This window comes from Bufo bufo, chromosome 1 (genome assembly GCF_905171765.1).
Source record: "Bufo bufo chromosome 1, aBufBuf1.1, whole genome shotgun sequence".
Taxonomy (NCBI): domain Eukaryota; kingdom Metazoa; phylum Chordata; class Amphibia; order Anura; family Bufonidae; genus Bufo; species Bufo bufo.
This window is the reverse complement of record NC_053389.1, coordinates 619,743,422-619,769,542: the sequence shown is the minus strand read 5'-3', so window position 1 is coordinate 619,769,542 and position 26,121 is coordinate 619,743,422. Positions and strand designations below refer to the sequence as shown.

Sequence of the window (26,121 nt, the reverse complement as noted above, 5' to 3'; positions counted from 1 at the left end):
GGAGCGTGCACACATGTGTGCCCTATGAATCAGGTCACAACCTGCAAGAGAGAACAGCCAGGCACCTCCTGTTGCCAGGCTCGCTGGAAAGAAGGAGAGGAAGGCTCGTGGGTCTGAACAGTTAAGCAGAGCAGTGCCCGTGCCCGTGCCCGCCAGGGGGAGAGGATCATAAAAATTGCAATACTTGAAAACCTATTTTCATTTCTGTTACAGTTGTACAATTATTAGATGTAAAAATGCACCATTAAAGGGGTTATACGATTTCTGAAACACCCCCCCCATGTGCCATGCCCCTCACAGGTAATATACTTACCCCGCTCCTGGCGCTGCTCCTGGTCCTCGCACCGCTGCTGCTTCTCCCTGCACACGTGTACACGGATGGAAACGTCGGTGGGGAGCAGCCAATGGCAGGCGGGGACGGGCCTCCCTAGCATCGCGGGTGATACTAGGGAGGCTTGTCCCTGTCCTTGCCTGCTATTGGCTGCCCCCCCCCCCCGCCACCCAATGTTTTCATCCGTGTGCAGTAGCTGCGGTGCAGGGATCGGGAGCGGGGTAAGTATATTACCTGTGAGGGGCCTGGCACATGGGGGGGGGGGGGGGGGGGAAGATGTTTCAGAAATCGGATACCCCTTTAATATGTTTTTTAATATGTTTGGTCTCAGTTCTGTTGTGTTTCCCCAGTGGGTTGATCAGGTGAGTGCAACTTCAAATAGGAAGAGGACCGGTATAGAAGATGCAGATGAGCGGAGCAGACTTCGCATACAGGACAGAGAACTGCAGGAGATTAGTGATCAGGGCATGTGCCTTAGCATGCACCAGCCATGGGCTTCACTTCTTGTTGCTGGCATTAAAAGGTAATGACGTTGCCGGAATTCTTACATTTTTTTTGTGTTTATACCTGAACAGGAATGTATTCTCAGAAAATGCCATATTGTTTAAATTTACTTTTATATTAAATGTATTTTCATAAGTATTTGATGATGTTTATTGTGTGACTGTTTAGAAAAACGAAAATTCTGAAATCGTGCAATCCTTACTGTGGCCGCTGAGCCTCACAATAGTCTGACACTTCCTGTTTTTTAGACCTCACTTCTCAGCAGTCATTTCATTATCATTTCAGGGTAAACATGCCCATACCCTTTAGGAAAAGATCAGCAGACCCTGCCAATTTTGGCTGACCATGTAGTGTGTGTATAGGGATTATCAAACTCTCCCCTGGTAGCAGATTTGGGAGAAAGAAGGATCAGAGATGTTGGATATCAACATGCCTTTGTCCCTGTACAAGAAAAGCTGCTGAAAGCGCACTGTGTTAGTGGCTCATCTCCCTATTAAAAAACCATCCTCATTCTGCCAAGCCTAGCGTACTTGCTTATGCGAGAGATGGAGATGGGGAGTGTTTAGCAAGCAGTTATCTTAATAGTATCAGGGTTGTAACACCTCTGTTATAATGCTAGAAAATCACACCATTTACAGTAGAATATTTGGACCGCTCACTCTCTCTGCACAGAGCATGCCCACAACATTCTTCCATCAAATCTACCCCTCCGTTTCACCATTTTGCTTTCGTGGATGTGATTCCATAGGGTCCATGTACCATATTTGGTGGACCTGTCCTGTGGTTAATACCTTTTGGACACACATCTGTTCAATTATTTCTGATGTACTGGGGCTCACCTTATATAAAATCCCATCTATTTGACTACTTGGGGACAACCCCTCCATTTAAACTAGCACAATTTCTTCTTCTAGCAGCACACATCCAAATTGCTGCCAAATGGCGAACCAACACCCTTCATATATCTGAGGTTATACACAGCATGGATAGAATGGCACTATATAAAAAGATTGCCGCAATCTAAAATGATACTGTTGATTGTTATCTGCAACTTTGGCAGCCGAGGTTATCCTTCTCCTACTCCTCCCTGTCTTATGTTGCCTTATGATGTTCCCAAGGGGTGATCACCTTAAATATACTGGTTCAGTCATGCTTTGGCCGTTCACCTGATGCTTTCATTTTTCTATATCCCATATATACACTGCTCAAAAAAATAAAGGGAACACTTAACCACCTCCGGACCGCTGTACGCACAGACGCGTCCTGGAGGTGGTTGATTCATTCCGAGTGGACACGCCGGCGCGTCCTCTCGCGAGACGCGAGATTTCCTGTGAACGCGCGCACACAGGCGCGCGCGTTCACAGGAACGGAAGGTAAGAGAGTTGATCTCCAGCCTGCCAGCGGCGATCGTTCGCTGGCAGGCTGGAGATGTGTTTTTTTTTAACCCCTAACAGGTATATTAGACGCTGTTTTGATAACAGCGTCTAATATACCTGCTACCTGGTCCTCTGGTGGTCCCCTTTGTTTGGATCGACCACCAGAGGACACAGGTAGCTCAGTAAAGTAGCACCAAGCACCACTACACTACACTACACCCCCCGTCACTTATTAGCCCCTGATCACCCCATATAGACTCCCTGATTACCCCCCTGTCATTGATTACCCCCCTGTAAAGCTCCATTCAGACGTCCGCATGATTTTTACGGATCCACTGATAGATGGATCGGATCCGCAAAACGCATCCGGACGTCTGAATGAAGCCTTACAGGGGCATGATCAATGACTGTGGTGATCACCCCATATAGACTCCCTGATCACCCCCCTGTCATTGATTACCCCCCTGTAAAGCTCCATTCAGATGTCCGCATGATTTTTACGGATGCACTGATAGATGGATCGGATCCGCAAAACGCATACGGACGTCTGAATGAAGCCTTACACGGGCGTGATCAATGACTGTGGTTATCACCCCATATAGACTACCTGATCACCCCCCTGTCATTGATCACCCCCCTGTCATTGATCACTCCTCTGTAAGGCTCCATTCAGACATTTTTTTGGCCCAAGTTAGCGGAATTATATATTTTTTTTCTTACAAAGTCTCATATTCCACTAACTTGTGTCAAAAAATAAAATCTCACATGAACTCACCATACCCCTCACGGAATCCAAATGCGTAACATTTTTTAGACATTTATATTCCAGACTTCTTCTCACGCTTTAGGGCCCCTAGAATGCCAGGGCAGTATAAATACCCCACATGTGACCCCATTTCGGAAAGAAGACACCCCCAGGTATTCCGTGAGGGGCATATTGAGTCCATGAAAGATTTAAATTTTTGTCCCAAGTTAGCGGAACGGGAGACTTTGTGAGAAAAAAATTAAAAATATCAATTTCCGCTAACTTGTGCCAAAAAAATAAAAATTTCTATGAACTCGCCATGCCCCTCATTGAATACCTTGGGGTGTCTTCTTTCCAAAATGGGGTCACATGTGGGGTATTTATACTGCCCTGGCATTCTAGGGGCCCCAAAGCGTGAGAAGAAGTCTGGTATCCAAATGTCTAAAAATGCCCTCCTAAAAGGAATTTGGGCACCTTTGCGCATCTAGGCTGCAAAAAAGTGTCACACATCTGGTATCGCCGTACTCAGGAGAAGTTGGGGAATGTGTTTTGGGGTGTCATTTTACATATACCCATGCTGGGTGAGAGAAATATCTTGGTCAAATGCCAACTTTGTATAAAAAAATGGGAAAAGTTGTCTTTTGTCAAGATATTTCTCTCACCCAGCAAGGGTATATGTAAAATGACACCCCAAAACACATTCCCCAACTTCTCCTGAATACGGCGATACCACATGGGTGACACTTTTTTGCAGCCTAGGTGGGCAAAGGGGCCCATATTCCAAAGAGCACCTTTAGGATTTCACAGGTCATTTACCTACTTACCACACATTAGGGCCCCTGGAAAATGCCAGGGCAGTATAACTACCCCACAAGTGACCCCATTTTGGAAAGAAGACACCCCAAGGTATTCCGTGAGGGGCATGGCGAGTTCCTAGAATTTTTTATTTTTGTCACAAGTTAGTGGAAAATGCTGATTGTATGAAAAAAAAAAAAAAAAAAATCATCATTTTCCACTAACTTGTGACAAAAAATAAAAACTTCCATGAACTCACTATGCCCATCAGCGAATACCTTGGGGTCTCTTCTTTCCAAAATGGGGTCACTTGTGGGGTAGTTATACTGCCCTGGCATTCTAGGGGCCCAAATGTGTGGTAAGGAGTTTGAAATCAAATTCTGTAAAAAATGACCTGTGAAATCCGAAAGGTGCTCTTTGGAATATGGGCCCCTTTGCCCACCTAGGCTGCAAAAAAGTGTCACACATCTGGTATCTCCGTAATCGGGAGAAGTTGGGGAATGTGTTTTGGGGTGTCATTTTACATATACCCATGCTGGGTGAGAGAAATATCTTGGCAAAAGACAACTTTTCCCATTTTTTTATACAAAGTTGGCATTTGACCAAGATATTTATCTCACCCAGCATGGGTATATGTAAAAAGACACCCCAAAACACATTCCTCAACTTCTCCTGAATACAGAGATACCAGATGTGTGACACTTTTTTGCAGCCTAGGTGGGCAAAGGGGCCCATATTCCAAAGAGCACCTTTCGGATTTCACAGGTCATTTTTTACAGAATTTGATTTCAAACTCCTTACCACACATTTGGGCCCCTAGAATGCCAGGGCAGTATAACCACCCCACAAGTGACCCCATTTTGGAAAGAAGAGACCCCAAGGTATTTCGTGATGGGCATAGTGAGTTCATAGAAGTTTTTATTTTTTGTCACAAGTTAGTGGAATATGAGACTTTGTAAGAAAAAAAAAAAAGAAAAAAAAAATCATCATTTTCCGCTAACTTGTGACAAAAAATAAAAAGTTCTATGAACTCACTATGCCCATCAGCGAATACCTTAGGGTGTGTACTTTCCGAAATGGGGTCATTTGTGGGGTGTTTGTACTGTCTGGGCATTGTAGAACCTCAGGAAACATGACAGGTGCTCAGAAAGTCAGAGCTGCTTCAAAAAGCGGAAATTCACATTTTTGTACCATAGTTTGTAAACGCTATAACTTTTACCCAAACCATTTTTTTTTTTTACCCAAACATTTTTTTTTTATCAAAGACATGTAGAACAATAAATTTAGAGCAAAATTTATATATGGATGTCGTTTTTTTTGCAAAATTTTACAACTGAAAGTGAAAAATGTCATTTTTTTGCAAAAAAATCGTTAAATTTCGATTAATAACAAAAAAAGTAAAAATGTCAGCAGCAATGAAATACCACCAAATGAAAGCTCTATTAGTGAGAAGAAAAGGAGGTAAAATTCATTTGGGTGGTAAGTTGCATGACCGAGCAATAAACGGTGAAAGTAGTGTAGGTCAGAAGTGTAAAAAGTGGCCTGGTCTTTCAGGGTGTTTAAGCACTGGGGGCTGAGGTGGTTAAACAACACAATGTAACTCCAAGTTAATCACACTTCTGTGAAATCAAACTGTCCACTTAGGAAGCAACACTGAGTGACAATCAATTTCACATGCTGTTGTGCAAATGGGATAGACAACAGGTGGAAATTATAGGCAATTAGCAAGACACCCCCAATAAAGGAGTGGTTCTGCAGGTGGTGACCTGACCACTTCTCAGTTCCTATGCTTCCTGGCTGATGTTTTGATCACTTTTGAATGCTGACGGTGCTTTCACTCTAGTGGTAGCATGAGACTGAGTCTACAACCCACACAAGTGGCTCAGGTAGTGCAGCTTATCCAGGATGGCACATCAATGCGAGCTGTGGCAAGAAGGTTTGCTGTGTCTGTCAGCGTAGTGTCCAGAGCATGGAGGCGCTACCAGGAGACAGGCCAGTACATCAGGAGACGTGGAGGAGGCCATAGCACTGCCAGAGCCCTGCCAGCAGGCCACAAATGTGCATGTGTCTGCTCAAACGGTCAGAAACAGACTCCATGAGGGTGATATGAGGGCCCGACGTCCACAGGTGGGGGTTGTGCTTACAGCCCAACACCGTGCAGGACATTTGGCATTTGCCAGAAAACACCAAGATTGGCAAATTCGCCACTGGCGCCCTGTGCTCTTCACAGATTAAAGCAGGTTCACACTGAGCACATGTGACAGACGTGACAGAGTCTGGAGACGCCGTGGAGAACGTTCTGCTGCCTGCAACATCCTCCAGCATGACCAGTTTGGCATTGGGTCAGTAATGGTGTGGGGTGGCATTTCTTTGGAGGGCCGCACAGCCCTCCATGTGCTCGCCAGAGGTAGCCTGACTGCCATTAGGTACCGAGATGAGATCCTCAGACCCCTTGTGAGACCATATGCTGGTGCGGTTGGCCCTGGGTTCCTCCTAATGCAAGACAATGCTAGACCTCATGTGGCTGGAGTGTGTCAGCAGTTCCTGCAAGACGAAGGCATTGATGCTATGGACTGGCCCGCCCGTTCCCCAGACCTGAATCCAATTGAGCACATCTGGGACATCATGTCTCGCTCTATCCACCAACGTCACGTTGCACCACAGACTGTCCAGGAGTTGGCAGATGCTTTAGTCCAGGTCTGGGAGGAGATCCCTCAGGAGACCGTCTGCCACCTCATCAGGAGCATGCACAGGCGTTGTAGGGAGGTCATACAGGCACGTGGAGGCCACACACACTACTGAGCCTCATTTTGACTTGTTTTAAGGACATTACATCAAAGTTGGATCAGCCTGTAGTGTGTTTTTCCACTTTAATTTTGAGGGTGACTCCAAATCCAGACCTCCATGGGTTGAAAAATTTGATTTCCATTTTCAATTTTTGTGTGATTTTGTTGGCAGCACATTCAACTATGTAAAGAACAAAGTATTTCAGAAGAATATTTAATTAATTCAGATCTAGGATGTGTTATTTTTGTGTTCCCTTAATTTTTTTGAGCAGTGTATTATGCCATACCCACCACGAGGTGTCTGTTCACTGTTCTTTTGTGATACTGACTGTTCATACAAGTGTCTGTACTATTTATTGCTTCCTGTGTGGGGCCTACATAATGTTAGTCTTTTGTTTTAATGACTTCTTTTTTTTCTGCCTAATAAAATTTATTTGAAACTGAAATAATACTAGATGATTGGTGAACTTCCCACTTCTAGTTACAGTCACGTTTGCTGCGCGTATCACGTTACCACGCAGTGGTTTTTGTGCGGCTGATTCATGGCATACTTGCCAGGTGGCGGCTGGATCTTCGCAGGACCCTATAACAGTTAATGGGGGGCCGGCAGGCATTCAGGTACCTTCCAGCCATGCCAGATCCAGAAAGCTCCGGCAGGGAACAGCCTGCTGGATCTCCTACCGCTAGTGTGAAACTAGCCCAAAAGGACTGAAGTGAATGTGAGCGGTGCTGCAGTAACCAGCTCTGTCCACTAAACAATTGTCAGAACTACACCCCAACAGCTAATCGTGGTGGTGTGGGGTGTCGGACCATTGCTGATCGCATATTGCTGGCCCATCCTGAGGATATGCTATCAATATAAAAGTAGTGGACATACCCTTTTAACAGGTGATTATTTGGAGCATTTTTCCCCAATGGGATAATATCCCAATCAACAAAGCAATCCAAAAAAGCTATTTTCAAAGGCAGCCAACAATTTTTTTTAAGTGGTTATGTATAGGAATTGAGCTTTGGTGCCTTCTGCTTCTTATTAAAGAGATGCAGCTGATATTCAAGACTTATTTTCAAGCAGCGCTCCATAGGAAAAAGCATGCAAATTATCATTAATAAATTGATACAAAAACATACAAAGTTCACTTTTTACATGTATATTTTTTTATATATATGTTTTATTCTATATTCTTTCTGCTTTTACATTTTAATGTGATTTTTATGGATTTTTACTGTTTGTTTCATCTTGCCATCCTCAAATATTGGTGCTTCATCACATAGCATCTTGGATTATGGGAAGGTAACACTGGATTGTTCCTGCATAATGAGCACTGTACTCATACTAACCTGTCAGCGTGATTGAGCACTAGCTGTGGCTGAATCTGCATTGTATTACAACTGCCCCTGCTGACACAAAGTGTGACAAAGTGATTTTGTCTCAGTGGGACTCCAGCTTCTTGAAATGTGTCTGCAGTTCCCTATGTGCAGGATCAGACTGCTAATTATACTTCTCACTACTGTCATTCTCAGGGTGGAGGGCAGATCATGGTACAGTGCACATAGAGGTCGTCTATGGATAGCAGCTGCGGCTAAAAGGCCTTCCCCGCAGGAAATCTCGGAGCTAGAGGCATCATATCGAGTACTACTTCATAAAGGTTGTGCTGGGAAACCTTCCAAAAAGTGAATGAAAAGCAGTTGACTCATTACTTAAGGGAGCTTAAAGGGGCTGTTAACCTTTGGGGGGTTGGCAGACCTGTGAAGGGAAGCACACTTAACTGCTTCCCGGCACTGGCTCCTTTGCTCCACTGCATCGGCCAGTCCGCTGGGCACCCTGGATATAAACTTCTTGTTTGACACTACCACAGCAGGGAGCTGCTCCCCTTGCGTCGTAACAAATGGTCTCATGTCGCAAGGGGAGCAGACCACCGCTGCGGCCAGCAATTGACTGCTGCATTGTGGAGCAGCAGAGGGCATGGAGTGAAGAAGCCGGAAAGCAGGTAAGTAAGCTTCCCTTTGCAGGTCTGCCCAGGACAGGGCTTTTGCCAACAATCATCCCCCCAAACACCAAAAAATAAAGGTGCACAAACCCTTTATTAACCCTTTATTACAGGCAGTGAAATATTTTAAAATTGCAATGGAGTTAATTATAAAACAGATATGGGGTGCAATTTTCTTCTGATCAGGGTGCAATAGAGCTGCAAGTAAATGAAACAGTCAATTTGGCTTTAGCCTCTAATTTACTACCGTATAGCCAATTTAAGTCTAGTGTGGAAATTCTTTTTATATGACTTTAATTTTTATTGTTATGTATACATTGTAGATGATATAATACGGGAGTTTGTTCAAGATTCAGGATTTTATTGTATTTGCATTGCTTTTGCATTTTCTCTTATGTTCTTTTCAATGCCTTATTTTATTTAATATTTTTATCTGACTACCTTTTAAGTGACTAACAATCCTTTGCATTTAATAGTAGAAGTACTTTTTTCTGTATTTTTAGATATTCATTTTCCCAAGGATTACCCAACTGGCTGCCTGCTTGGGTGTGTGAATGTAGTTGACTGTCTGGCACAGGATCAATTTAAGGAACAGGTGAGCCCACTCATGCTATGCCGTATAATGCTTTAGGCTACACTCGCGCAACCGTATCTGTCTTCCCGTCTGCAATTCAGGATCCACAAAATAATCATACGATCCACGTGCATCCTGCACTTTTCGTAAGCCCCATTGTAAAAATGCCTATTCTTGTCTGCAAACCGGTCAAGAATAGGACATGGTCTGTAATTTGCGGCATAGCCCCATGGATGCGGACAGCACACGGATGACTTCTGTATGCTGTCCGCATTTTTTGCAGCCCCATAGAAGTGAATGGGTCCGCATGTGATCCACAAAAAATGCAGACGACGCAGACAGAAAATACAGTTGTATGATTGTAGCCTTAACCTTTTCGCTGCGGGAAGTTTCTGGATATTTGACACCTCTGGTAGCCAGGACAATATGCACACTTCACAAGTACACATAAAAACAGAATGAAAACATTTAAAAAATGTTACTAAACCCTCTTACCCATGCATATTTTGGAAATAGACACCTGGCACATTGTCACAAAGCCACTTGAAAAAATTAAAAAGAAAATGACATGTATAAGTAATTGCCAAGGGAGAACATTTTGACGCAGTTCCTGAAATAAAAGTTCAAGATGTGCAGAGTTCATACATGCCACTTATGCGTATGTCTATCTACATGCACATATGTTCATAAAATCCCCAGAACAGAAGAGACAAAAATGGTGTTTTAATATGAAATATTTTTAAAAAATACAGGGATTACACACTTTGGAAACTGAGTGCATCCTCATATCCTATATATTTCATGGAAGCAGACAGCTTGACGAATGTAATAGTTCTAGGAGATACTTCACAGTAATGACCACCTTCATGCAATTCTGTGATGGTGTTACACAGTGATTTTAATAAAATCGGACCTCAGCAGTCCACTTATCCACAGTATGATCCTAGCAAAAAAATACATTTCAATGTGTATGGCGTTCACACATGCTACTCTATATGTCTACAGCTGCATGCCGTTGTCTTTAATATAAAAGATAGGTGGGGGGCTGACTTTCAGTATGCCCACTGATCAGCTTATTAAAGCCTAGTAGCCAATCCTAACTTGTGCCCCATTTAAAAAAAAAAAAGTGATTGGCTGGAATGGTCATGAGACCAAGCCGCTTCTGGTCCTATGGAAACCTGCAGCACCTGGAAACAGGGCAGCAGCTCTGGCACGGTGGGATGGCAGACTGGTGTAGTGTGTTTTTTATCATGGGGCACAGGTTAGTAGTATTGGAGTTGTTGGCTTCTAGTCCAGACAACCCCATTAGAGGGGTTTCGGCAGAATGCCAATCAAGCAACCACTAATACCAGGATCAGCTCTGTACTTTTGACAATGGCTGTGCCTGGTGTTACAGCTCGGTCACATTCACTTCACTGGGATGGAGCTTTCTCTGAGCCCAGCCACTGCAAATAGAATAAAGCTGTATGTACAGGTGAAACTCGAAAAATTAGAATATCGTGCACAAGTTCATTTATTTCATTAATGCAACTTAAAATTATAATATTGTGAAAAGGTTCAATATTCTAGGCTCAAAGTGTCCCACTCTAGTCAGCTAATTAATCCATACCCCCTGAGCAAAGGGTACCTCAAAATTGTGACTTTGGGGTTTTATAAGCTGTAAGCCATAATCATCCAAATTATAGCAAATAAAGGCTTGAAATATCTCGCTTTGCATGTAATGAGTCTATCTCATATGTTAGTTTCACCTTTTAAGTTGCATTACTGAAACAAATGAACTTTGCACGATATTCACATTTTTCAAGTTTCACCTGTATCTGCTAAACTATACACTGCACTTGCTGGAGTGCTGTATCCTCTACAGTCCGTGGATGGGCAGGGTTGCTGAGAGTGGATTCCCTCCACCGATCTGATATTTATGGCTTATCCTAAAGGCTGTATTAAGCTGGGTTCACACGAGCGTGTCCGGATTAGGTCCGGATGCGTCCCGGTGTGTTGCGGCAAACCCGCGCGAGTAGAAATGCAATTGCAGTCAGTTTTGACTGCGATTGCGTTCCGGTGTTCGGTTTTTATCGCGCGGGTGCAATGTGTTCTGCACGCGTGTGATAAAAAACCGACTGTGGTACCCAGACCCGAACTTCTTCACAGAAGTTCAGGTTTGGGTTAGTTGTAGTGTAGATTGTATTATTTTCCCTTATAACATGGTTATAAGGGAAAATAATAATAGCATTCTGAATACAGAATGCTTAGTAAAATAGCGCTGGAGGGGTTAAAAAAAATAAACAAATTAACTCACCTTCTCCTCTTGTTCGCGAAGTTCCCGGTATGATGAGTTGTGGGCTAAAGGACCTTTGGTGACGTCAGATCACATGCTCCAATCACATGGTACATCACCGTGGTGATGGACCATGTGATTGGAGCATGTGATCTGACGTCACCAAAAGTCCTTTGGCCCACAACTCATCATACCGGGAACTTCGCGAACAAGAGGAGAAGGTGAGTTAATTTGTTTATTTTTTTTAACCCCTCCAGCACTATTGTACTATGCATTCTGTATTCAGAATGCTATTATTATTTTCCCTTATAACCATGTTATAAGGGAAAATAATACAGTGAATAGACTGTCACCTAACAACCATGCGTGAAAATCGCACCACATCCGCACTTGCATGCTGCGATTTTCACGCAACGCACAAGTGATGCGTGAAAATCATCGCTCATCTGAACAGCCCCATTGAAATGAATGGGTCCAGATTCAGTGCGGGTGCAATGCGTTCACCTACTGCATTGCACCCGCGCGGAAATCTCGCCCGTGTGAACGCAGCCTTAGACAGCATGATTTCAGAGACAATTGTCGGAAAAGGAAGTGTGGTCTCTTCAATTCTTTTGACTCTACATGGTCTTGAAACCATACGGTCCTTTTCTCTTAGTTTTTTACTATTGGCCATATGCATTCTATTGCTATCGGTACAAACTGATTAGGCTAATGCTTATGGAGAGGGTATAGCCCGGCTTCCTTTTTATCTCTAGTGGCAGCAGGGCATATACTCATAGTACTGTGTCTGCCACTGAATTGAACAATAAAGTGATTTTACGGTAAGAGGAAAAATCCATTTATTTGCTACTATACAGAGTAGTCTTAATCCAGTGCTTTTTTGTCCTTCAAGGAAAATATATATACAGATTTACTATTCAAAATGTGCCTTAATTCTGGTGGCTCAAAGAGGGTGTCGCTATTTAGTCTAAAGGCCCTATTACACGGAGCGAATATCGTACAGATTCTCATGCATGAGAGCAAAAATGAACGAGAATCGTGTGATGTAATAACAATGAATGATTCAGTCCATCGTGATCTCTGAGTGCTAAAAAATTATCGCTCCATGTTAATAGATTCGTTCCTATAATATGGAGTAGTCTACTCGCTAACTATCTTATACATGCCTTTTGACCAAGCATCTGTCCCCTATGTTTACATGTAATAACAAGGAATGATTTAGTAGCGAGCGAGTAACGACTGCAAGTACATACGATTATTTAATTGTGTAAAATAAGCGAAATTTTCGTTAACGAATCACTACATATTTATTTGTTTATTGTGATCTGTATTGTATGACTTCTGCTGGTGTAATAGTACCTTAAGCTTGCACTTAGACAGTGTTAGTAATTCTGGCCAATATATTTTTTTTATATTATTTTTTTATTTTTATTTTTTTTTACAGTATCCATCTCTTGGCCAGGAATCTGCTTCTCCATTTGTTTTTATCTGCACAAACCCTGAAGAACTGCTCTTAAAATTCCCCATCAAAGGACAACACAAGATCTGTAAGTGTTACAGTGTATAGACCTGACTGATATTTATTGAAACGCTCGTTCAACGGATAATTGGATCTTTTGTTGAGCACAAAAGATCATTGTTTCCCAGTGGCAGATTGTGCTGTGTAAACACGATCTGCTGCCGGGCAACAACGAGTCAGTATGGGGAAGAGCTATGGCATTAGTGATCTCTCCTCCCCATACTCTGGAGGAGATCGCTGCATGTAAATGCACTGATCTCCTCCACTAGTGATCTGCTAGATCGTTGTCCCCTGTGAAGGGACCATTATTCACATGTCAGTGTTTTGTGTTTGATTTCCATTAGTAATTGTGAGCCAAAACCAGGGGTGGAGGCTACAGAGAGATAAAGTATCATGGAAATATTTGCACCTGTTCTGTGAATAAGGCCTAATACTTTATTTTTATTTTTTTATTATTACCGTTCCTGCCTTCCTCATTACAGTTGCTTGCTCTCCTGACCTAGTGATCACATTTATCACGGGTAACTACAGGAGCAGACCCAGGTGAGCTTGGCATTAAAAGGCTCCACAGGTTGTATTGCTGGGGATAATATGTCAACCAAGGAGAAATCAAGATCAAAACAAAAATAATGTATTGTTAAAATGCCTCCCAAAGATCTTATATGATCTTTTGAGGGCTCAAAATATAATACTAGAGCTACACTGTGATCTTGGCTGCATGATGTTGCATCAAAGCATAGTGGAAGTGATTGGAGACGCATTACGACACAGCAGGGTTGGATTTCTTGTGACTGTAGTGTCAAGGTCACAATATGATGTGAAAGTGTGATCTTTAGTGATGTGACGGGTGTCATAGCCGTGATCACTATGTAGCCTCAGCCTAAAATAAATCAATAAAGACCAAACGAAATTAAAACACTGCAGCTTTTAGCCGTTGGCTGGCTACTGTAAACTGTACATCCCCCTATAGCAAAAGGACGTTGTAGGAAAGGGGATGCAAATTAAAGGGAAACTAAACCCAGAATCTAAACAAACAAAAAAGTACAACCAACAAATTGTAATATAATCTCCTTATGTGTGTATGTGTCTTTGTTATTTGAGGTTGTTTTGTGAGATATCACTATTGCAGATTATGAAAAAAACAATAGAATAGTAGTGTATTGTTCTCTCAGGCTGCAGCCATGACTTCTCCTCCTCCCTCTTCTGATGCCATTACACGTGAGTCAGGAGGTTTAGGAAAAGAAGGCAGCTTTGAAAAGCTGAGTAGAATGTGGAGGTATGCTGGAGATTAAACTACATATATGTATATACTCACGTTGTCCTGATATTATATTTATGGATGTAGTGTACACAGAATGTTGCCAAGAGGTGCCTCCATTATATCTCTGCAGAGTTGTTACCCAGCTGTAGTGATAAATCCCTTCATATAGCTAGACCAGCTTGCCTCTCGGGGTCCTGGAAAATCTGGGCGACAACACTATGCAGCCGAATTGGTAACAACAGATTATGTTGCCCTGTTGTCATATGATAGATTCACGAAATATATAAGGGTGGCATTGTGTGTATTTTACATAACCAATATTCCCCCACCATCTCCCCACAGACATTAGTGCCCAGCTTTCCCAGATTGCAGAATGGCAGGTCTGCCTATTTATGAATTGGGAAAGTCAAGAGCCTGAAAAAGCTGAGTAAAAATGCTAATGACAAATCCTCCATGCTGTAGCATAGCTAGACAGATTTGTCATTCAGGGACCCAGGAAAACTGGGTATAAAAATGAATAATGATAATGGCTGTAAATCACTGTGGAATATATTGGTGCTATATAAGTAAGTAAAATAAATTATATGGACCTGTAGTAGGGACTGTTAAATAATAAGTCTACCTAAATAAATCCTTTTTCCTCAATCCTAAATAGTCCCATAGTGAGGCAAATTTGCCTTTCAGGATCCTGGGAAAGCTGGGTTACCAACATGTGGAGCTGTAATAAACTGCAGAATACTAAATCTACCATGATAAATTTCCCTCCTCACTCCTAAATAGTGCCATAATTAGGCAGATCTGCCTTTGAAGATCCAAGGAAAACTGGGGCTGGGTTACAACAATGTGGAGCTGTAATAGACTACAAATAATACATCTACCAAGATAAATCCCACTCCTAATTAGTGCCATAGCTAGGCAGATTTGCCTTTCAGGGTCCCGGGAAAGCTGTATTGCCACCATGGGAAGCTGTAAACTGCAGATTATTAAATCGACCAAGATAAATCCTCCCCCTCCTCACTCCTAAATAGTGCCATAGTGAAGGAAGCGTTAATTTTAACGTAAATTTGTTTTCCCTTAGTCCTAACAGCAGCACAAGTGGGGAGTTCTCCCCTGTGAAACTGGTAGGACAGGTGGAATTTTTGTTGACATTAAATTCCCTACCAAGCACTAATTAAATAATTAGTAAAACCCACCCCTATAAAGGGCAGACTGCCCACTTCACAGTGCTTTATTATCAAGTAGGAACCAAAACAAGGGTGGGAAATTTGTGTGCTGCTGTTAGGACTAAGGGAAAACAAATTTACGTTAAAATTAACGCTTCCCTTACGTCCTAACCAGCAGCACAAGTGGGGACCTAGCAAGTAACACGGACAAATTGGGAGGGTCCCATCTACTAGGTACTCAAATATACCCCTTTTTTTATTTTTTTATTATGAGAGGGCGGCAGACAGAATGGTGCGTCCGAATGCCACCCCCTCAGAGCGCCTATAGTCTAGGCGATAGTGTTTAATGAAAGTGCTGTGGGAGCTCCAAGAAGCCGCAGCACAAATCTGTTCTAGCGGAACTAAACCTCTTTCCGCAAAGGAAGTCGATATTGCCCTCGTGGAGTGGGCGGTGACAAAGGATGGAGGAGCCAACCCCATGGCTAGAAAAGCTTCCCGATTGCCTCTCTTACCCATCTACTCAGAAAGGGTTTGGAGGCCTTTAGACCTTTGTTTTTTCCCGAGAAGGAGAGCAGCAGGTGCTCTGATTTTCTAAAGTCCTCAGTCCTGTTCAGGTAGATTTTGAGATTCCTGGAAATGTCCAAGGAGTGAAGGGCTTCCTCTTCAGGAGATGACGGAGTGGGACATAGGACCGGCAAGGAGATGGTCTGATTTCGGTTACCGAATGATGGAACTTTAGGAGCAAAGGTCGGTAAAAATCTCAACAGGACACAGTCATGGAGAAAGAGGGTATAAGGCTCAGCGGCCGCCAAGGCCTGTAAATCGCCAATCCTTTTGGCTGATGTTATGGCCAGTAGGAATGTGACCTTTAAAGATAGGAATCTAAGGTCTACATTCTCCAGGGGTTCAAAGGGGGGAGAGGATAGCCCCTTTAGAACAACTGATAAATCCCAACCAGGGATAGGTCTCAGGATTCTAGGTTTTAATCTTTCGGCTCCCTTGAGAAACCTCCTGAGTAGGGGGTCTTGAGATAATGGTCTACCTAGAAAGGCAGAAAGAGCACTGGTAGGGATTCTGAGAGTAGACGGGCTTAGACCCTTGTCCAGGCCGTCCTGCAGGAATTGTAAAATAGCTGAAAGAGGAGGTTCTGAGGGTACTACCTCTTTAACAGCACACCACTGAAGAAAGATCTTGTGAATTCTTGAGTACGCCTTGTTTGTAGACTCCGCACGGGAGTGTGAAATAGTTCTAAAGACCTCCGCAGAAAGCCCTCTAGCTTCTAGTAGGGACCTGTCAATCTCCAGGCTGTCAGATTGAGTTTCCTCAGATCTAGGCAGGGACCTGTGTCCTGATACACTAGGTCCTGCATTAGGGGAAGTCTCCATCTTCATGAGCTGGGTGAATCAAGACCTCTTCGGCCAGAATGGTATTATTAAAATGACCGGGGTCTGGTCTTGTTTGATTTTCCTCAATACCCTTGGTATCGTGGAAAGTGGAGGGAATATGTATGCCAGCCTGAACTTCCATGGTATGGACAGGGCATCTATCGCCACAGGGTTGTCCTCCTTGTAGAGGGAGCAGAACGTTCAACCGGGTCACCATCAAGTCGATCTCTGGAGTGCCCCAACGTAGAGTGATCTGGGTGAAGATGTCCCTGTTCAGTGACCATTCGCCTGGAACTGGCAGACCCCGACTGAGCCATCCGTAACTATGTTGAGATCTCCCCTGATGTGAACCGCGCAAAGGTGGGATAGACTGAGCTCTGCCCAAGAGAGAATTAGACCAACTTCTTGGAGAAGAGGTCGAGACCTCGTACCTCCCTGTCTGTTGATATAAGCAACGACAGTCGTGCTGTCCGAACGGACTCTCACCGCCTTCCCGCGGATGAGAGGAGCAAAATGATAAAGAGCTAGACGTACGGCTCTTAGTTCTCTCATATTGGACAAGAGAAGCCTCTCCTGTGGAGTCCAGGTACCCTGTACTGGACTGTCTTCCAGATGGGCTCCCCAACCTAGAAGGGAGGCGTCTGTGGTCAACGTGATCCAATGAGGTTGAATCAAGGACCTCCCATCTGATAGGTTCCTCCACCATTTGAGTGAGGACCGGACTTTGACAGACAGGGAGTGAGTCTTGTCCAACCCCTTGGGGTTGTGGTTCCAGACTGCTAACACTTCTTCTTGAAGTGGACGAAGGTGCCAAAAGGCCCAAGTAACTGCTTCCGCAGATGCTGACATGTGGCCCAACATCTTCATAAGTGTTCTGATGGACACTCGTCGAGGTGTCATGAGGAACTGTGCGGCTCTTATGACTCTATCTTTCCTTTCCGGAGAGAGAGAAAGCGTCATTCTTTGAGAATCCACTATAAATCCCAGGAATACCCTGGAGGTGGAAAGCAGGATCTGGGACTTCTCCCAATTTATCAGCCAGCCTAAGCGCTGGAGTGTCTGGAGAGCCAGGTGAAGATGGATTTGAAGAATGTCTAGAGAAGCGGCTTTTAGTAGCCAGTCTTCTAGATATGGCACAATTTCTAGCCCTTGAAGCCTGAGCTTGGCAACAACCGGAGCCACAACCTTGGTAAAGGTGTGGGGAGCGGAAGAGATGCCAAAGGGTAGAACAGCAAAACTGGTAATGCTTTACCACACCCTTTATGAAGACCGCAACTCTTAGGAACTTTCGGTGAGTTGGATGAATAGGGACATGAAGATAGGCGTCCTTTAGATCTATGGTGACCATGAAGTCTCCGGGGTTTAGGATGTTGATCAAGGAGCGGATGGTCTCCATTCTGAAGCGCTTCTGCTTTATGAAGCGATTTAGGTAGCGCAGATCTATTATCATGCACCAGTCTCCAGAAGGCTTTGGGACTAGAAAAATGGGGGAATACACCCCCCACCCTCGTTCGTGGGAGGGAACCTCCTCTAGGGCTCTTTTGTGAAGGTAAAGGAGGACCGCGTCCTCCAGGATCTTCTGTTTGATTTGAGGTAGAGTCCGAGTTAACACAAACTTCTCCTGAGGGGGAGACACGAAATCTATTGTGTAGCCGGACAAAATTATATTTAGGACCCACTGGTCCGGAATTTCTTGCAGCCAGACTTGCTGAAAATAAACGTAGACGACCTCCGACTGGAGGAGAACTTAGAAGTTGTGCGTCGCACGGAGGGGAAGGTAAGCGGGAGAGTCATAGGTCCGCTCTGCGATCTTTGCCCCGACCGCGACCACGTCTGGAGGACCCCTGACGTCTCTGGGAACTAGAGAGGCCCTGGGGTCCCGGACCTACTGTGGCCCCGAAAGGACTGTTGAGGGAGATTTTTTCCCTTTTTTGTCTGCCAGGCTCTCCATGAGCCTGTACAGCTCGGAACCAAATAGCCTCCCAGGCTCATAGGGCAGGCCGCATAAATTAAACTTGGAGGCGTTGTCAGCGATCCAAGGGCGCAGCCAGAATGTCACGGCTGTATGTGAGCAACAATAGTATACACAGTAAAAGAGCTAAAACCGGACCCAAACTAGGGAGGATAAAGGGTGACCCCTGTCAGACCCTCAAAGCTCTCCCTATTCTGCTAAAGCACATGCCCGGATCCAAATGGCAGAACGAGGCATGCCCACGTGCCTAAGACTGATGACCACTGTAACCCCTACAATAGTGGAAGGGGCACGGCCACCGGTGCCCTACTCAGTATATGGAGTGAACCGTGGCCACCTCAGATCCAGTCAGAAAATAATCAGGTACACAACAATGTCTGTACACTTAGCTGAAGGTGTTGCAGCCGCAGAGAAGACGGATCCAAGGACAGCTGGCAATATCCGGAGTGCTTGCTGCAGCAGAACACAGGTCCAGTGAACTGATAGCTACAAGTGAAGATACTAAAGCAAGAGCTACAACTGAAATGAGAACTATAATCCACGCCCTACAATAGGAGGAGGGGTGATATAAAGAGAGGGAAATCAAACGCATGAGGAACAGCTGGGAGGAAGGAAACCAAAAGTAAACAGAGCAGTGAGAACTCCTCCCAGCTCTAGTAGTGACATCATCACAGGGGAGGAGAAACAGAGCTGTGAGAACGTCCCAAAGCTCTGGTAGTGACACAGAGGGGCCCACGGCTGGCAGAAGAAAGCGCCATACCTTTCGCAGCAAGCTTTAAATGTTGCGCCGAAGCGTCGCATAAAAAGTCTGCTCCCAGCAGAAGGGTTTTGAATGGATTTAGAATGTCCGTTCTGGCCACCCCAGCCTCTAGGTCATACTGAATCCAAAGTCCGTGGCCTCGGAGGAGGCAACAGCCACCGAAGCGGAGGCTGCCGCCGCGGAGTAATTGCGCCTTAAGGTGCATTCAGCCCTCCGATCTAACGGGTCCTGGATGTTACTACAGTCATCTGACAGGACTAGGGTTCTTTTAGACAATTTGGAAATCTCTATGTCGACCTTCGGAGGCGGTACCCAAAGGTCTGACTCCGACTCATGGAGGGGAAACATTAGTTTGAACCTCTTGTTGAGGATTGGACCCTTTTCCGGGTGCTTCCACTCGGTTAGCATCAATCTCTTAAGGTTCTCGTCCACTTTGAAGGTCCTTAGCCCCCTAGAGGTGGACGGCGGAGCTTCCCCTTGCTCGACATCATGATCCCTTGACCGGATGGAGCGCAAAAGCCTTTGGGTTTTTTCGGCTGGAAACAAGTACAACGAGTCTTCATCATCGGAGGAGGAGGAGCAGTCGTCCACGGAGATGGCGTCTTCCGCCATAGGCACCGGACCCGGTGAAGATATTCTTGCTCTCTTGGAAGAGAGGGCACTTTTGATTTCGGAAATGGAGTTACCCATGAAGTCTTTCATCCAGCCAAACATGTCGCTTATGGTGGGCTGAGACTGAGGAGGACGACACAGCGGACACCTATTATACTCATAGGAGTCTGGCATTGGCATCTCGCAAGAGGCGCAGGTTAGGTGTCTGCTTGTGGGAAGCTTTCCCGCGCTGATCGTCATTAGGAGACTCCATCTGGAAGAAAAAAACTTAAGCAAGTTTTAGAAATAGCCACAGAAGCGCAGCAATAGCTCTCTGCTAAGAAAGAGGAAGAGCTCCACCTTCCCCCTTAGGCTCTGCCCCACCGATAGTTTCGCCCCTATACCAAATTTTTTCCCTTTATCCCTTTGGAATTCTTAGTCCTTATGCATATATTATATAAATATATTAATACAATACTCCTACTAGGGCACCGCTACCTAGTTAGTTATATCTATAATTAAAAGAAATGACCGGCGCGAGACCCGGAAGTCGTCACCTGACGTACTTCCTGCCGGGCCATGCATGGAAAGGTTTTAGAGGGTTTTTTTTGTTTTTTTTATTACCCTCAGAAAACTTCATGAATCTCCTAGAGGTGCAAACATTAGCTAAATGATTTATACCCCCACAACAGAAACAAACCCTCCTCTACTATGAGAAGCAAGCAAACCCCGCTGCATGGCCTCCTCCTCAGAGGGGATTGAGACAGACCGAGACCCCTGCGCACTGAATGAGACGGCCCCACTGTCCTTGGGCTGAATATGACAGGAAAGAGTAGTCTCCGCTCTCTCTCTAAGACGCCTGTCAATACGAACAGCTAGAGACATGGCAGATTCTAACGACGCTGGTCTCTCATGAAAAGCGAATGCATCTTTCAATATTTCTGAAAGACCATGGCGAAATTGACTTCGGAGTGCAGCATCATTCCAACCAGTATCAGCTGCCCATCTCCGAAATTCAGAACAATACATCTCTGCAGACTGTTTACCCTGGCATAAGACGCAGTTTAGATTCAGCCAGAGCAATACGATCCGGGTCATCATATATCTGCCCCAGGGCTACAAAAAATTCATCCACCGATCGGAGGGGCCGTGCCCCCTCCGGCAGCGAAAAGGCCCAAGACTGAGTGTTATCCCTGAGCAGCGAGATGATGATCCCCACCCTCTGCTCCTTATCACCAGAGGGATGGGGAAGTAGGCGAAAATGGAGTTTGCAAGCCTCTCTAAAGCGAACAAAATTCTCACTACCCCCGGAGAAGGTATCCGGAAGCGAGATCTTAGGCTCGGAACAAACTCCATGAACGTCAGCAGAACCGGTCTCCTGAAACTGAGACACAGTTTTACGGAGATCTGCTACCTCCAGCGAAAGACCTTGCATGCGTTCAATCAAAATTTATCACAGATTGAACATATTCCTGTTCAAGGAATCGTATGGTAGAATGTGGTCAAAAGAACAAGGGATCACAGTAGTACCATCATTCTAAAATATAACTTTTAATATTAGCGTATAAAAAGACAAAACACCCTTATAATTATTAAGTAATGAGAAAAATACAAAAGAAAAATAGAATAGTAGACTCTGGGGTCAGATGGAGGTCCCTAGTGCAGAGTATCTGCAGTATGATTAGTTGATGTTAATGGGGCCTAATGGGAAAATATCCCTAGTTCTAACCCTGATGTTAGTAGAGCCCTGCCTAGATACGGAATAGCCGCCCCGATAGGGGCGATCCCGTTTCTCGTACCTCCTGGTGTCCCTGGTTAACCCCTAGCAAGGAGTGGATACCTATTCCAGGGGGGGGGGGGGACCCTGAAGGATTGCCAGAGCTAATCTACACAATAGAAAAAAATAATAAAGTGATTATAGTGAAATGCCCAATGTGGATATACAGACAGAACCATACAAATATATGTGAAATACAATAAAATCAATTGTCCAATAAGGTCCCTACGCGTTTCGCCTGGTTGGTGTCAGGCTCATCAGGGGACATACATGGCAAAAGAGTGCCTATCACCAAAGATAATCACCTAAATAATACGAATATTTCTATAAACATCCAGATTGAGTCAGATAGTATTTTTCTCTCTTTTATGATAGTTGGAGAGGTATGGGCACATATGGAGAAAAAATACCGATAGTGCACAATACTAGTCAATCCCTAGATGAAAAAATCAACGTAGTTACTGTACCAGAAAACATTAACTAAATATAGAATGATCCAGAACCATTCATGTGTCTAGTGCAGTAAATATCGGCCCATCTTATATATACCAATTAATATATTCGAGGTATATCACCAGCACCTAAGAGGATAGTCAGATTCTACCCAATAGGTGTAAAACAAACCACAGGTTAAGTCAATGGAGTATGCTGAATGTAGCAATACCACCCCCCCAATAGTGTGGGTGGTTTAATGATCATTCGATTAGCCCATATGCACTAACATCAATCACATGCAGCAACCATGGTCAGTATTGACTGATAAGATATAGTTTAGGGCGATACTTGCGTGCCCGTGCATGGCTAATTGCGTGGCCCAGTGGTGATGTCGCGGGGGTGTGGATGCCGAAATTGATAGCGGCGTCTCGGGCCCCAGATTCTGGTTATGTCCGGCAAATAGGCGGCGCGATCTTACCGGCGTTGCTGCCTCTTAAAGCATTGCTATTTCCGGGTAGGGCGTCACGTGATAGGATCACCTGATGTGAATGCCCAGGTCGCGTCTGACGTCAGACGCCGGAGACGTAACTGATGTAAATGCCCGAATAGCGTCTGACGTCAGACGCCGGAGATTACTTAATAATTATAAGGGTGTTTTGTCTTTTTATACGCTAATATTAAAAGTTATATTTTAGAATGATGGTACTACTGTGATCCCATGCGTTCAATCAAGGCTGAAACCGGATCCATGCTTAAGACTGTTATGGCGGTTTATAATGTCACGGGTGAAGTTTGCAGATAGCTGGAACTTATGAATAAACGAGCGACTGGCTTGATCCCAAACTAAGGCGCTTATAGGTGAGCCCTATAAAAACCTAAGAGCTCTCACTGACTGCTATGCCCATGCAAGGGTCTCGATGGTAGACGATTGCATGCCCACGTACCTAAGTCTGTGTGACACATGAAAACCCTATAATAGTGAGGGGACACGACCACCGGCTGCACTTAATACGGACGGAGTCAGGGTCACCTAGAATCAAGCCAGCAAGGAAACACAATAAAGTAAAGGATTTATCTGAGCAAACAGCAGAAGCAGCCTCCAGCAGTGAACACTTCATCCAGGAAGTAGTATAAACCGCAAAGCGAGGCAGTATGGGAGGGAATATAAAGGAAGACTATTAGTCTAAATAAGTGACACCTGCACTGATTTTTTGTATATTATATCTTTGACTTTTCTGGATAAATGAAAAAATCCTCAATAAAGATATATTGAACGATAAATAAGTGACACCTGGCAGAAGGAAAGGAGATGAGAAAGTGAAACCAAAACAAAGAACATCATACAAGAGGTAGAGAAGAACGTCTGCCAGACCTTCTCACAGAACTGGAGGTGACAATATCAGACCACACCCCTTTTTACACAATGCCATGCCTCTCTTCCATTAAGCATGTCAGGCTAGGTACAGAAACTGTAAACTTGTATGCACCAAATTACACCACATTTTAGCGCAAATCACACCAAAATCTAGATACGCATATATTACTAAATACAGCCTATTGTTCTTTGAAACACAATGCATATGTAAGGTACATACATTTTTGATGTGTTTTCATACTACGTTTTTTTTTCTTCACAGGGAAACTGGATTCTAAGATTCACCAAGGTGCCAAGAAAGGAGTTATGTTCAGCAAAGGGAGAACAGGACAAGCTGCGGAGAGTGGCTCAGCATTCTGCAGATGAAGCCTTCGCAATAATTTGCCTTTACAGAATGTAGTTTCCTTATCATTCACTCTAAAATTTGATTTTGGATTTGTGAACACATTCCAAAAATGTGATTATAAAGGTCTATTTATTTTAGTAAACTGGCAAAGATGAGTCCACAGAGTCTGGTTTATGGTGTTTACTTTTATGTATAACATTCTTAGGACATCTGCTTTTGGCTATGACACATTTATTAGCTGAAGTTAAGACCACATACATTTTTAGCAGGTATTGTCAAAACATCTAGAGATGCCTTAAAGGAGTTATTTAACCCCTATAATGACCCGCTCTAATGCGCGGGCCCCTCGTATACATTATGCTAACATTGCACCCGCATCGCTCCTGATCCCCGCACGGCCGCTGCATGGATCAAAACATCCGGTGGGGGGGGGGTGTGTGTGTGTAGCAACGGGGACAAGCCTCCCTAGCATCGCAGGTGATGCTATGCAGATGTATAATCTATATGAGGGGCTCGTTCATTAGGGGGGTCATTATAGGGGTTGGATAACCCCTTTAAAGTGACCCTAAAAGGTTTTTCCCAGTAATCACCTTTGTGTCGTTTTGTCTGTTGCTCAGTCACATTTGGCACTGGTATTTCTTTTCATATTGCTTGATGGAGTTGTTAAAGGCCCTTTCACATGGACTGAGGATCATGACTACGTTCCTGTGAATGCTTGTTCCTGGTATTTGGTTGTAAGCAGGGATATGCTGCAGACAAAACATCTCTATAGGGATGAACGATCACAGTAGTGATTGTTAATCCCCATACAATGGGGTTTATTGCTGCATGTAAAAGCAGCTCACATGTGGGCAGTGATCTGGAACATACCTTGTAGCCCTATGTCCCAGCATGTGTAAATGGGCCCTGACTCTGAGACACTTTATACAGAGCACAAAAGTGCTAACAACTGATTTGCTGTCACTGGGCGGATTAAAATGAGGTTGTAATAGCAACTAGAAATGTCATAGAACCAAATAAAAAAAAAATCACTGACAGAATTGCAATTTTTGCCCACCTCACCTTTTAAAATATGGTATAAAAAGCGAGTCATTTGTACTCCAAAATAGTACAAAAAATAATAATTACAGCTAGTCCTGCAACAAACAAGCCCTTACACAGCTCAGTCAACAAAAAATAAAAATGTTATGGTCCCTAAAAACAATTTTAGCAAATTCCAATGCCGTGAACGCTGCCGTGTCCCCAAACAGTAGTTTATGACCAGATATGGGGTGTTGCCGTATGGGGTTAAAGCAACATTTTATTGGAAATAAAATGTAATTTTTCATTTTCACAGCCAGGTGTTTCAAAATTCTATTAAACACTTCTTGGGTCAAAGCATTCACTTCACTCGATCAATACCTTGAGGGGTGTAGTTTCCAAAATGGGGTCACTTTTTGGGGTTTCCTTTCTAGGGGTACCTCCGTCTCTTCAAATTTGACATGGCACCTGAAAACCATTCCAGCAAAATCTGCCCTCCAAAAACAATATTGCGCTCTTTTCCTTCTGAGCCCTGCCGTGTGAATTTACGACCACATATGGGGTGTTTCTGTAAACTACAGAATCAAAGTAATAAATATTGAGGTTTGTTTTGCTGTTAACCCTTGTTGCATGACAGGAAAAAAAATTATTAAAATGGAAAATCTGCACACCATAAAAAGGATATTTTTACATTTCACCTCCATTTTGCCTTAATTCCTGTGAAACACCTAAAGGGTTAACAAAGTTTGCAAAATCAGTTTTGAATAGTTTGAGGGGTATAGTTTCTAATATGCGGTAATTCTTTTGTGGTTTCTATGATGTAAGCCCCTTGAAGTCATTTCAGAACTGAATTGGTCCTTGAAAACATGGTTTTGAAAATTTTAAAAATTGCTTCCAAAATTCTAAGCCTTCTAACATCCTAAAAAAATCTAATGAAATTTACAAAATGATGCCAACATAAAGTAGGCTTATGCAGAATGTTAACTATATTGCAAGGAATCATTTTTCTGTAAATTTGGGGATTTTTTTTTATACATAAAGGTGAAACCTATTAACTCAAATTCACCACTGATATGAAGTATGATGTGTTATGAGAAAACAGTCTTAGAATTACTTGGATGGTACTTGATTAGATTATTTTGG

At 43.8% G+C, this 26,121-nt stretch overlaps 1 protein-coding gene across 1 annotated transcript in view; it reads left to right on the top strand.

The window, feature by feature from the left end:
- Positions 1-24,123, top strand: part of TRIP4 (thyroid hormone receptor interactor 4) — a 53,962-nt gene extending 29,839 nt beyond the window's left edge. Inside the window, exons 9-13 of the mRNA XM_040413766.1 lie at positions 682-854; positions 8,059-8,183; positions 9,029-9,120; positions 12,819-12,921; positions 23,875-24,123. Of these exons, the coding sequence (XP_040269700.1) occupies positions 682-854; positions 8,059-8,183; positions 9,029-9,120; positions 12,819-12,921; positions 23,875-23,978 (597 nt within the window). The 3' untranslated portion in view covers positions 23,979-24,123. The remainder of the gene's footprint in view (positions 1-681; positions 855-8,058; positions 8,184-9,028; positions 9,121-12,818; positions 12,922-23,874) is intronic.
- The last annotated feature ends 1,998 nt before the right edge of the window (positions 24,124-26,121 follow it).